This window comes from Takifugu rubripes, chromosome 5 (assembly GCF_901000725.2).
Source record: "Takifugu rubripes chromosome 5, fTakRub1.2, whole genome shotgun sequence".
Lineage (NCBI taxonomy): Eukaryota > Metazoa > Chordata > Actinopteri > Tetraodontiformes > Tetraodontidae > Takifugu > Takifugu rubripes.
Genome location: NC_042289.1, coordinates 2,608,409 through 2,622,680, shown reverse-complemented (window position 1 = coordinate 2,622,680; position 14,272 = coordinate 2,608,409). Strand labels below are relative to the sequence as shown.

General features: G+C 37.7%; 1 protein-coding gene and 1 pseudogene across 1 annotated transcript; both read left to right on the top strand.

Moving 5' to 3' along the window:
* Nucleotides 1–645: 645 nt before the first annotated feature.
* On the top strand, nucleotides 646–2,558 carry LOC115249804 (ornithine decarboxylase-like; annotated as a pseudogene).
* A 5,439-nt stretch (nucleotides 2,559–7,997) lies between these two features.
* On the top strand, nucleotides 7,998–14,152 carry LOC115249801 (ornithine decarboxylase-like). Its single transcript, XM_029835966.1, has 10 exons — nucleotides 7,998–8,133; nucleotides 8,954–8,993; nucleotides 9,840–9,967; nucleotides 10,042–10,215; nucleotides 10,307–10,479; nucleotides 11,482–11,698; nucleotides 12,219–12,299; nucleotides 12,399–12,561; nucleotides 13,137–13,252; nucleotides 13,446–14,152. Exons 2-10 carry the CDS (start codon nucleotides 8,978–8,980, stop codon nucleotides 13,686–13,688), a joined length of 1,311 nt encoding a protein of 436 aa, XP_029691826.1. The 5' UTR covers nucleotides 7,998–8,133; nucleotides 8,954–8,977; the 3' UTR covers nucleotides 13,689–14,152.
* The last annotated feature ends 120 nt before the right edge of the window (nucleotides 14,153–14,272 follow it).

Sequence of the window (14,272 nt, the reverse complement as noted above, 5' to 3'; positions counted from 1 at the left end):
ACACAAATATGCACTTGCTCAAATTCTGGGATGTCAAAGGGAATACATTAACACAGGATGAGTTCTGGCACTACTATATTTATCAGTGTTGTAGCACAGTGGAGCTGAACATGTGTAGAAAAAATCCCCAAGAAGAACTTACTGGCACATTGGATGGCTTTGAGTTCAAGAAAAGCAAAGAATCAAGAAATAAAAAGTACATAGTGTGTACTTAGTCAGAGCATCAACTTCAAGTGCAGTACCTGGATAAATGTTAATCTCTCCCTTTTGTCATTTTCGATTTTCACAACACTGAATAAAGGAAATTTGAATGTACTGGGCACATTTTTGAATTCTGAATTACCAGGTAATCAACATCTGCCCCTTGATTAATCTTTTTCAAGATGTAAAAATAATGGAATACCTTCCTTTTTCTATTTTAGAGCAAAAGCTGTGAACTACACTAGGTCATCTTATAGATAAATTCCTCGTCTTTACTACTGGCATCTTCTGTATTACTTCCTTTTTCTGTGTTCTCGAACAGAGTAGGAGTACTTTAGTCAAGGTACAATTCTTTCAAGTCCTTTCATCCAGAATGTCCTCATTAGTTTTGAAAAAAAACCAATTAAAGAGTAAAAGCTAATGCCATGTATTGTGTATCAAGAAAATTAAAGAGCTTGACTCAATGGTGAGGTGAATCTCTAGATTGAAGTTTAATATTAAATGCAGTTTTCAAATGTGGGCTTTGCTTTACCAATTTAGGACAGTGAAGAACCTTTCCAGGTGCTGAATTTAGACACTCTGATCCAGATGCACCTGAAGTGGCTCTCCTACTTGCCTCGAGTCAAGCCTTTCTATGCTGTCAAGTGCAACAGCACAGAAACAGTCCTGAGGACGCTGAACGCTCTGGAACTGGCTTTGACTGTGCAAGCAAGGTTCCCGAAAATATTTTACACAAATAATGCTCTCTCCATTTGTCAACATTTTCTTTCAGTTTGCTTACCTGAAATATGTTTTCTTAACAGGGTGAGATCAGTCAGGTTCTGTCCCTTGGAGTAAAACCTGAAAACATCATCTATGCACATACAACAAAACCGCAGTCACACATTAAATATGCCTGCGCTCAGGGGAGTTAATTTAATGACTTTTGACGATGAAGAGGAATTACAAAAAGTTTCCCGTTGTCACCCCAAGGCCAAGTAAGTGAAATAAAGTGTAGTCTATAAACGTTGTTAAACAACATACAGGGTGCCATTTGTAAAGTGGCTCATTCAAGAAATAAGAGCAGCATTTTGTCACATTTAGCCTCAAAACAATTTCAAAACAGCAGTGTGAATTTGTTAAGTTACTTTAAGTTACTTATTTGACAATTATAATATAATTTCCCATGTTAAAAATATATTAGTTAATTCTTACATGTAATATTAAATTTTCCACATAAATATTAATCTAAATGCAAATGGTAAATCTAAATCTCCCGGCTTGATCTTTTCATCTACAGAACAAAGTACCAAATTAAGCCCAGTATATCAGGTGATAAGAACATTTTCTATCAGTAAAATAACTAAAATAACAACAAAAAATTTTGTTTCAAAAGTTGCATTTGCAAATTTGTCGACACTCAAGGGGTGAGGCCTATGCTGCTGGATGAGGGAAGAGTTTCTATTGTTGGGGCTGACCTGGCTCTAGCATGGGCTACACCTTCTGGGTTACACACACACACACACACACACACACACACACACACACATTTCTCTTGTGATAAACTACCTGGAGGTAAGTTTACTGTTCTTTGAAATTGAAAGGATGAGCTGCTTCACAAAATAATTTCTTTATTTCTTTTTCGCTGAGGTCCAGAGTAGAGTTTGGGAGACACTAGGGAAGATACAGGAATGTCCCATCCCATGCATGCATTTGAAATAGTTTCAATGTGTCTACTTTGGGAGTCCCAAATTGTGTCTACTAAGAGTGGCATTTTTTATTTACACATATGTATAGATTCAGATGATTTCTTCACCTTAAATTTCTGCAAGAATGGTTATTCTTTCATGATACTAAGCTACATGTTTTTTTATGGCCAAGTCTAAGCAAAAGGTGTAATATGTCACAATTGATAAATTGAAAACACACAGGAAATGGAGTTTTGAATATATCATTCCAGACTAGTACTCCGAATTGCAGTGGATGACTCGTCATCCTTCTACAGACTTAGCTCAAAGTTTGGAGCAGGACTCAGCACAACTGGTAGGCTGCTGGAATGTGCTGCAGAGCTGGGCCTAGAAGTTGTTGGCGTGAGTTTTCATATTGGCTCGAAATGCAGTCAAAGTTTGGCTTTCAGACAAGCCATTGCTGATGCCCGAAGCGTTTTTGACACAGCGGTAAGTGATGTCAAGTTTTAAGTCTTAATTTCTCACATAATGAGTTCCATTATGTATGAAATACAAGTGAAAGTGGGTAATTTGGTCTGGAGGTAGTATAAGGTATATTTGTATTTAATGTTAATCTATGTAAGAGGACATGATCGAAATGAATTAAACTCTTGCAACAACACTAGGTCATCTTATAAATAAAAATTGCTCTTCATTACTACTGGCATCTTCTGTGTTACTTCCTTTTCTCTGTGTTCTCGAACAGAGTAGGAGTACTTTAGTCAAATGTAACAATTCAAGTCCTTTCAACAAGAAGGGTTTTTCTAAAAACTATGAGGACAATTAAAGAGTAAAGCTAATGCCAATGTATTGTGTTCAAGGAAAAAAATTGCTTGAATTGGTTTATATTTATTTAATTGGTTTATATTTATTTAACATCACTTTTAAGATGTGTTATTCTTTATGAAATTGGAACAAGTCCATTGGAGTTTCACTGAAAGCTGTTGTAAGATGATGACATTTCCTTCAGAAAACTGTTGGGCTTCCAGTTCAGTCTGTTGGACATTGGTGGAGGTTTCTCAGGGAAAGACTTTCCAGTGACTCTTCAAGAGGTACAGAAAGATCCTGTTGATGTAAGCTGGACATGGTCTTGGGTCCTCGTGTCCAGGATATCTGATGAAATACTGAAATATTTGGTGTTTTACCTTTTTAGTTTTCAGAAGTCATCAATGGAGCACTTGATGAATATTTCCCATTTGAAAGTGGAGTGCAGGTTATTGCAGAACCAGGCCGGTACTATGCGGAATCAACCTTCACACTTGCAGCCAACGTCATTGCTAAAAGGGTCATCATGGAGGATATGAGAACAGAGGGAGGTATGTTTTTAGTTGGCCTTTGAGCCAACCTAAACACGCTGCACATCATTATAATTGACTATACAAGTCTTCTTTTTTTTTTGCATTAGAATACAGTATATTTGTGCAGTTTAAGTTGGTCTTGTTGAATTGTGTTTTTATATGCATTACTGTATTATTAAATTAGAATAAAGTGTATACAAACGGTTTCATTTTGTTGACTTTGCCATTATCAAAACATTCTTGCATTGGACATATTTCATCTTTAGAGCAAACATCTGCAGATTTCATGAACATCATGACATGAAATCATGTTTTGGATGCAAAAGGTTTATATTTTCATCCTTATTTTATATCTTCCAATTCTCTTGTCCACCACTGTACATGTATGGCAGATTTAAATATAAGAAACCTTTGAACAGGCCTAGTATAAGTGCAATCCTAATTTCTGAGTACAAACTGTCTAACATTGTCAGCAAAATGGAAATAGGTTCAGAGAATTTTGTTTTGTTTTGCACTGACCTGTGACGTGGTCCAAACATACTTGGAATCTACGGGTGGAAAATGATTTTTAAGAGATGTATTGGTGTCTTCCAGAGAAGAAAGTCCTGAGAAACTGATGATGTACTACCTGAGTGATGGTGTGTTTGGCTCCCTAAATTCTGTGCTGAAATTTACAGACAAGAATGAAGTTACACCCTACCTTCACAGGGTAAGTATAAACAAAAAATCACTAAGTAAAAAATATTCAAATTTGTTGTCTTTGATATTAGTGCTTTTAAAAGTATAACAATGCGTGACTTAGTTCCGGCGAACTTAATTTAGGATTTTATTTAGTATTACAGTATTGCCACCTGAGAAAAATAATTTGTGAGAGTACTTTTTGTTTTTGGTGACGTGAGCAGGCTGTGGACAACGATGAGAAGAGATACAGGTCAGTCATCTGGGGTCCGACCTGCCACAACATTGACAAAATCGTTGACAACTACATGATTACCTGAGCTACATGCTTGGAGACTGGCTTCTTTTTGACAACATAGGTGCTTACGGCATTTCCATAAGCACTGAATTCAATGGATTTAAAAGATCAAGTATTTACTCTGTTGTCACAAATGAGACTTGGCACACTCTCAACCTTTCCTCACAGTAACAGCTCATTGCTACAGTATCCTAAAATGTTTCTATCGACATATTAATATAGCTATTTTCCAGATGATTATTAATATCTATTTTGACAGATTATTGCAGTTAGTATATTAGTAACTTCATCTCTCCCCCTAGGGCTGGTGTGGGGAGTCTCATCCTTGTCTTGATGTTTGATCCTTGATGTTTCAGATTCTTCACACTAACCTCCATCTTTTTCTTTTTTAACTAAAGTACTGATAAATAATGCTTGGATAAAAATGTGTGTGGGTTAACCCTCCTTAACAGTTTCCTTCGGATATTTAAAGTCCATGTAGATTGGGAAGAAACCTTAAACTGTACTATTAATGAAATAGTAGTGGGGGTTTTTTTTAGACCAAAATTGAGATTGATTGGCTTGTGTTGTCAATAAGGAATGTATGATGTACAGTGACTTGCAAATCTGTTCCCATACAATAAATAAATTCCTAATCTCAATGTTTGTGTTTCAAGTCCATGAATAAGCATTAAAATGTGAATGAAGAGAAGTGAACAGGAGAGAAGAAACCTTCAGCAGGACCAGGCTCACATTAAAAGGACCATCGTGCAGACTTTGGGCCAGATTCACGAAACGTTCTTACGAACAAATTTGTTCTTAAGTCCCACTTACGAACAGTTTACGAAGATTGTGGCATTCACCAATTTCTTCTTATCCTGGATTTATTCGTAGGTAAGAACAAATCCTACGAACACTCAGGAGTACTCTTGCGCACATTTCAGTGCCGACATGTTGGTATGGTTGGGTTTTCTTCTCTTGTGCAGTTCAATAAAATTCAATATTACAATGATAATTCTGTCATATTTATTTGTTTATTTCCTATTTTGGTGATTTACGGAGAATTTTAAAATTACGTAAATGTGCCAATGACTTAACATTAATCAACCAAATTGGAAACCATGCCAAAACTGTCTTTTTATTTGATTTTATCTTGATTATTTTATTAGGGGATCGAGGATATGCCCTGGTTGTTGACACCACTGACCAACCCTCAGACTCCACAGGAGTTTTATTCAATCAGATGCATGCGCGCAGTCGCTCCACCATTGAACGCACCATCGGCATGTTAAAGGGGCGCTGGATGTGTTTGGACACAGAGCCACAACCCCGTGAGGATGTGTGTCCTGACGCAATGATGGGGCCAGACTGCAGGCACGCGGTTCACGTTCGAGCGCGATTAATTGCCCGTTTGTGAATAAAATGCATTATTGTCACAATCCGAGCACAGCTTTTACACGTTTATTTTTTTTTTTACATTCTTATTTTTTTACATTCTCGTTGATTTCTTTAAGCGTGTTGGCTATAGTCATCAGGGTTGAGGCAATTTTATCAAGCGTGTTAGCCATCCTTTCTTGATTGTGCAACACGGCGTCAGAAATCAGGCGTGGAGAGGCAAGCTTTGGGCATTTCGCTTTGGGCATTTCGCTTTGGGCATTTGGCTGCTTTTTGCTCTGTCTACAGGGTCCTGCTGCAGTTCCTTTTATGGGCATTAGTGGGCGGTGACTTATGCTAATCGTATGTTAATTAGACTCACCTGGCACGCGCTTACAACTTACGAACAGATGGCATTCATCAATCTAAGAACACAGCTGCGAACAATTCTGGGGCTTACGAACGCGTTGATGAATCCGACGTAGGGTTTTCTTAAAAAACTTCTTAAGGACAACTTAAGAAAGAATCTAAGAAGATTCGTAAGAACATATTGGTGAATCGGGCCCATTGTGGCATTCACCAATTTCTTCTTATCCTGGATTTATGCGTAGGTAAGAACAAATCCTACGAACACTTGGGAGTCCTCTTGCGCACATTTCAGTGCGCAAGAGGACTGACGCAATGATGGGGCCAGACTGCAGGCACGCGGTTCACGTTCGAGCGCGATTAATTGCCCGTTTGTGAATAAAATGCATTATTGTCACAATTTCAGTCTAACAGTCTTGATTCACTTCAAAAAGAAAAAAATAAGAGAGACCGGTTTCAGCTTTTACACGTTTATTTTTTTTACATTCTCGTTTATTTCTTTAAGCGTGTTGGCTATAGTCATCAGGGTTGAGGCAATTTTATCAAGCGTGTTAGCCATCCTTTCTTGATTGTTCAACATGGCGTCAGAAATCAGGCGTGGAGAGGCAAACTTTGGGCATTTCGCTTTGGGCATTTTGCTGCATTTTGCTCTGTCTACAGGGTCCTGCTGCAGTTCCTTTTATGGGCATTAGTGGGCGGTGACTTATGCTAATCGTATGTTAATTAAACTCACCTGGCACGCGCTTTCAACTTACGAACAGATGGCATTCATCAATCTAAGAACACAGCTGCGAACAATTCTGGGGCTTACGAACGCGTTGATGAATCTGACGTAGGGTTTTCTTAAGAAACTTCTTAATAACAACTTCAATCTAAGAAGATTCATAAGAACATATTGTTGTTCCTTTCAATGTCATGCAGGTGGTGCATGTAGTATGAAGTATTTAACTCAAGGTGATGAAGTTGCTGTTGGATGAGTGTGTGTTGTATTCATAAAAACTGTCTCTTCATACCTGTTGGTGTGTGTTTATTTGACTCTCTATTTTAGCATCCATGCTGGTTCATGGATGTACCATAACTTTTTCATGGCAATATCACATCAATTGGAGATAAAAAAAAAAAAAAAAAGGCAAAATAAGTTTATAAAACTTGGGTCATGATGTCTTGCTTTGTTGGAAAGGAAGCTGGTGAATCATGTTTTAAAAGCATTTAAATGTGTGGTTTTAGAATTATGGTCATATGTGGGCTCCCCCATGCCAGGACAGCAATGGCAGGATAGATGAAATAAAATTAGGATTTTAGCAGGAAAATGTGCCCTGCCACAAAACCAGATTTGAGTAAACAAGTAAAAACAATTGGTAAAAAAAATTTCAAAAATCTCACACTACCCCATTTTGTGGTTTTTGCCATTCTTGTAAACTATGCCAGCGACCTGCTTATGGGCTGTCACATCACTCTGTTATGTTCCTGATTGGATTGCTTCCTCACTGGGCTTCTGCTGCTGGAGGCATTTAAGGCAAAAGTTGTCATAAATACCAGCAAACATCAGCCTAAGAATACATGAAAAGGCTTGTTACCTCCGCCAAGGGAGGAAGTCATGTGACAGCTGGTGGCTGTTTGTCAGGCTTTTTTGCATAATAACTTGAAATGCATTTTCATAAAATTTTTATGAAATATTGATATTGGACAAATAAACAGCTGCTTCCAGGTGGGTGACGTTCCATATTCCTAAACTTGCATAATTTTCCTTTTTCAAAATTAATTAATTGACCATCTTTCTAGGGAAGAGGAGAACGGGTTTATGACATCTATTCTCACCTCCTGAGGGAGAGAATCATTTGTGTAATGGGTGCTGTAATGTCTGCTTGCAATTTCAAGAGCATTCTGTTCCTATTCCAGTGACTAGAGAGAGTTACCCATCTGTTACTAAAGTCACATATGAGAGACTTGGACCTCAAACTCATGTGTTACCCATGACCAATCACATGTTAACCTGATGCCCCTTGGGAGGCGCAACCAATGGAAATGCACCAGGTACATGACACTGCAGCCTGGTGGAGGGTTTGGGAAATAAAGACCAAGAGAGTGAGCAGAGCTCAGACCAGGACCTGGCGACGCCGTGACCCCGCATCACTGCCTTAACAACGCTACTCCTGTCCCAGCGACCACGTTGCTCAACGCCTCAAGACATCATAAGCCTTCCAACGTGTTTGCCCACCTCAACTCCATCCAAGTAAGAATACCTCCAGCGCCTGTGTGGTTTAAACTTAGCTAAGCTGTGGTCAAGGAGTCATCGTATTTTTCCACACTGAATGTGTTTCTGCTATTCGTAAATCTTTGCTCTTAAACACAGTGATTCGGTGTAAAGCAGTAATAGGCTGGTGGTAACTAGAAACTGATGTTATCATGTGCTTAATCTGGACAAAGAAAAAAATTCTGCACAAGAAAATATGTACACCTTTTCTATATGCACAAAGTGTTCACATATAGGTCTGAATAACACACAGTTCATTCATCCCCATTCATGTAAACACAGACCTAGCTTCATTAAGATCTTTTAGTGTGCCGTGGTTTAACCTATTCATACACATTTTTTGTTGGCCCACCTGTGCTTGTGCGTTCATCCTTTGTCACTTGGTTCTTAGGACACTATGTTGGTAGTTTAGCAACAGCGAAGAGAGAGAGCGTGAGCTGACTGGTTTATCCCATTTGCTTACTGCCATATCCCATCTTCAACCCAACACACATAATATGCCTCATCAGAGGTATCACATTTTTTTGCTTTTATTTCTGGCGATTGCATGACAATGAATTTCTTTATGAAATAATATTTCCTTTTTGTATACAAACAGAATGAGACAGCAAAGTCAAAATGGGTAAAACGATAGCATGGTTCTGAAAATTGAGGTTTATGTCCTATCATAGCCCAATATACATAAGGCTAAGAATACAGCCAAGGGCAATCCATTGAGTTAAAGGCTTGCTTTGTTTTTTACAGTCCTTTTAACTCTTGACTCTCTTTTTTATTGAGTCATTAACTTTCTGTGTTGCAGGAGGGAAACTGTCCCACTGCAGACATGCAGCATCATTTGGGTGAGTATGGAACAGAGGCCAGTACCCCTGATGAGTGAATTGCACGACATTGTTGGCTGCATTGCTCCTTTAAATGGTCAACTGGTGAAGGATTATGCCCCAGCTTGTTATAAGCAGATGCATGTTCAATTTTAAGTGGAGCACCACTGGTTCACGTGCACTATGGCAGATGTGCAGAGTGTCAATCTCATTGTCCAACATGGTGTTTTAAAATCAGGCCATCAAATATGATGAGAGGGTTTATAGTTTGGAACTTCTTTCAATCAGACAATAAAAAGGGATAGAGATGAATAAGAGACTCACACCAACAACCCAGTGGTTTGGGGGTATCCAGTGCACAAACACAAATGTGCACTTGCTCAAATTCTGGAATGTCAAAAGGAATACATTAACACAGGATGATTTCTAGCACTACTATATTTATCAGTGTTGTAGCACAGTGGAGCTGAACATGTGTAGAAAAAAACCAAGAAGAACCTACTGGCACATTTGATGGCTTTGAGTTCAAGAAAAACAAAGAATCAAGAAATAAAAAGTACATAGTGTGTACTTAGTCAGAGCATCAACTTCAAGTGCAGTACCTGGATAAATGTTAATCTCTCCCTTTTGTCATTTTCGATTTTCACAACACTGAATAAGGGAAATCTGAATGTACTGGGCACATTTTTGAATTCTGAATTCACAGTTAATCAACAGCTGCCCCTTGATTAATCTTTTTCAAGATGTAAAAAGAATGGAATACCTTCCTTTTTCTATTTTAGAGCACAGCTGTGAACACAGTTTTTTTTTCCAATGTAAACTGTGACTTAATCTACTTATGTGTGTTTTGTTTTTCTTCTTTTGCAGCACAATTAATGTCAAAGAGACCAACCATGAATGACGTTTGGCCTGATAAGTGTGGTGTTTACATTTTAGACAATGAAAGTACTGCCACACGATTCATAGACAAGAAAATTAAAGAGCTTGACTCAATGGTGAGTGAATCTCTAGATTGAAGTTTAATATTAAAATGCAGTTTTCAAATGTGGGCTTTGCTTTACCAATTTAGGACAGTGAAGAACCTTTCCAGGTGCTGAATTTAGACACTCTGATCCAGATGCACCTGAAGTGGCTCTCCTACTTGCCTCGAGTCAAGCCTTTCTATGCTGTCAAGTGCAACAGCACAGAAACAGTCCTGAGGACGCTGAACGCTCTGGGAACTGGCTTTGACTGTGCAAGCAAGGTTCCCGAAAATATTTTACACAAATAAATGCTCTCTCCATTTGTCAACATTTCTTTTCAGTTTGCTTACCTGAAATATGTTTTCTTAACAGGGTGAGATCAGTCAGGTTCTGTCCCTTGGAGTAAAACCTGAAAACATCATCTATGCACATACAACAAAACCGCAGTCACACATTAAATATGCCTGCGCTCAGGGAGTTAATTTAATGACTTTTGACGATGAAGAGGAATTACAAAAAGTTTCCCGTTGTCACCCCAAGGCCAAGTAAGTGAAATAAAGTGTAGTCTATAAACGTTGTTAAACAACATACAGGGTGCCATTTGTAAAGTGGCTCATTCAAGAAATAAGAGCAGCATTTTGTCACATTTAGCCTCAAAACAATTTCAAAACAGCAGTGTGAATTTGTTAAGTTACTTTAAGTTACTTATTTGACAATTATAACAATTATAATATAATTTCCCATGTTAAAAATATATTAGTTAATTCTTACATGTAAATATTAAATTTTCCACATAAATATTAAATCTAAATGCAAATGGTAAATCTAAATCTCCCGGCTTGATCTTTTCATCTACAGAACAAAGTACCAAATTAAGCCCAGTATATCAGGTGATAAGAACATTTTCTATCAGTAAAATAACTAAAATAACAACAAAAAATTTTGTTTCAAAAGTTGCATTTGCAAATTTGTCGACACTCAAGGGGTGAGGCCTATGCTGCTGGATGAGGGAAGAGTTTCTATTGTTGGGGCTGACCTGGCTCTAGCATGGGCTACACCTTCTGGGTTACACACACACACACACACACACACACACACACACACACACACACACACACACACACACACACACACACATTTCTCTTGTGATAAACTACCTGGAGGTAAGTTTACTGTTCTTTGAAATTGAAAGGATGAGCTGCTTCACAAAATAATTTCTTTATTTCTTTTTCGCTGAGGTCCAGAGTAGAGTTTGGGAGACACTAGGGAAGATACAGGAATGTCCCATCCCATGCATGCATTTGAAATAGTTTCAATGTGTCTACTTTGGGAGTCCCAAATTGTGTCTACTAAGAGTGGCATTTTTTATTTACACATATGTATAGATTCAGATGATTTCTTCACCTTAAATTTCTGCAAGAATGGTTATTCTTTCATGATACTAAGCTACATGTTTTTTATGGCCAAGTCTAAGCAAAAGGTGTAATATGTCACAATTGATAAATTGAAAACACACAGGAAATGGAGTTTTGAATATATCATTCCAGACTAGTACTCCGAATTGCAGTGGATGACTCGTCATCCTTCTACAGACTTAGCTCAAAGTTTGGAGCAGGACTCAGCACAACTGGTAGGCTGCTGGAATGTGCTGCAGAGCTGGGCCTAGAAGTTGTTGGCGTGAGTTTTCATATTGGCTCGAAATGCAGTCAAAGTTTGGCTTTCAGACAAGCCATTGCTGATGCCCGAAGCGTTTTTGACACAGCGGTAAGTGATGTCAAGTTTTAAGTCTTAATTTCTCACATAATGAGTTCCATTATGTATGAAATACAAGTGAAAGTGGGTAATTTGGTCTGGAGGTAGTATAAGGTATATTTGTATTTAATGTTAATCTATGTAAGAGGACATGATCGAAATGAATTAAACTCTTGCAACAACACTAGGTCATCTTATAAATAAAAATTGCTCTTCATTACTACTGGCATCTTCTGTGTTACTTCCTTTTCTCTGTGTTCTCGAACAGAGTAGGAGTACTTTAGTCAAATGTAACAATTCAAGTCCTTTCAACAAGAAGGGTTTTTCTAAAAACTAATGAGGACAATTAAAGAGTAAAGCTAATGCCATGTATTGTGTTCAAGGAAAAAAATTGCTTGAATTGGTTTATATTTATTTAATTGGTTTATATTTATTTAACATCACTTTTAAGATGTGTTATTCTTTATGAAATTGGAACAAGTCCATTGGAGTTTCACTGAAAGCTGTTGTAAGATGATGACATTTCCTTCAGAAACTGTTGGGCTTCCAGTTCAGTCTGTTGGACATTGGTGGAGGTTTCTCAGGGAAAGACTTTCCAGTGACTCTTCAAGAGGTACAGAAAGATCCTGTTGATGTAGCTGGACATGGTCTTGGTCCTCGTGTCCAGGATATCTGATGAAATACTGAAATATTTGGTGTTTTACCTTTTTAGTTTTCAGAAGTCATCAATGGAGCACTTGATGAATATTTCCCATTTGAAAGTGGAGTGCAGGTTATTGCAGAACCAGGCCGGTACTATGCGGAATCAACCTTCACACTTGCAGCCAACGTCATTGCTAAAAGGGTCATCATGGAGGATATGAGAACAGAGGGAGGTATGTTTTTAGTTGGCCTTTGAGCCAACCTAAACACGCTGCACATCATTATAATTGACTATACAAGTCTTCTTTTTTTTTTGCATTAGAATACAGTATATTTGTGCAGTTTAAGTTGGTCTTGTTGAATTGTGTTTTTATATGCATTACTGTATTATTAAATTAGAATAAAGTGTATACAAACGGTTTCATTTTGTTGACTTTGCCATTATCAAAAACATTCTTGCATTGGACATATTTCATCTTTAGAGCAAACATCTGCAGATTTCATGAACATCATGACATGAAATCATGTTTTGGATGCAAAAAGGTTTATATTTTCATCCTTATTTTATATCTTCCAATTCTCTTGTCCACCACTGTACATGTATGGCAGATTTAAATATAAGAAACCTTTGAACAGGCCTAGTATAAGTGCAATCCTAATTTCTGAGTACAAACTGTCTAACATTGTCAGCAAAATGGAAATGTCAGAGAATTTTGTTTTGTTTTGCACTGACCTGTGACGTGGTCCAAACATACTTGGAATCTACGGGTGGAAAATGATTTTTAAGAGATGTATTGGTGTCTTCCAGAGAAAGAAAGTCCTGAGAAACTGATGATGTACTACCTGAGTGATGGTGTGTTTGGCTCCCTAAATTCTGTGCTGAAATTTACAGACAAGAATGAAGTTACACCCTACCTTCACAGGGTAAGTATAACAAAAAATCACTAAGTAAAAAATATTCAAATTTGTTGTCTTTGATATTAGTGCTTTTAAAAGTATAACAATGCGTGACTTAGTTCCGGCGAACTTAATTTAGGATTTTATTTAGTATTACAGTATTGCCACCTGAGAAAAATAATTTGTGAGAGTACTTTTTTGTTTTTGGTGACGTGAGCAGGCTGTGGACAACGATGAGAAGAGATACAGGTCAGTCATCTGGGGTCCGACCTGCCACAACATTGACAAAATCGTTGACAACTACTTGATTACCGAGCTACATGTTGGAGACTGGCTTCTTATTGACAACATAGGTGCTTACGGCATTTCCATAAGCACTGAATTCAATGGATTTAAAAGATCAAGTATTTACTCTGTTGTCACAAATGAGACTTGGCACACCCTCAACCTTTCCTCACAGTAACAGCTCATTGCTACAGTATCCTAAAAATCTTTCTATCGACATATTAATATAGCTATTTTCCAGATGATTTATTAATATCTATTTTGACAGATTATAGCAGTTAGTATATTGTAACTTCATCTCTCCCCCTAAGGGCTGGTGTGGGGAGTCTCATCCTTGTCTTGATGTTTGATCCTTGATGTTTCAGATTCTTCACACTAACCTCCATCTTTTTCTTTTTTAACTAAAGTACTGATAAATAATGCTTGGATAAAAATGTGTCTGGGTTAACCCTCCTTAACAGTTTCCTCGGATATTTAAAGTCCATGTAGATTGGGAAGAAACCTTAAACTGTACTATTAATGAAATAGTAGTGGGGGGTTTTTTTAGACCAAAATTGAGATTGATTGGCTTGTGTTGTCAATAAGGAATGTATGATGTACAGTGACTTGCAAATCTGTTCCTATACAATAAATAAATTCCTAATCTCAATGTTTGTGTTTCAAGTCCATGAATAAGCATTAAAATGTGAATGAAGAGAAGTGAACAGGAGAGAAGAAACCTTCAGTAGGACCAGGCTCACATTAAAAAGACCATCGTGCAGA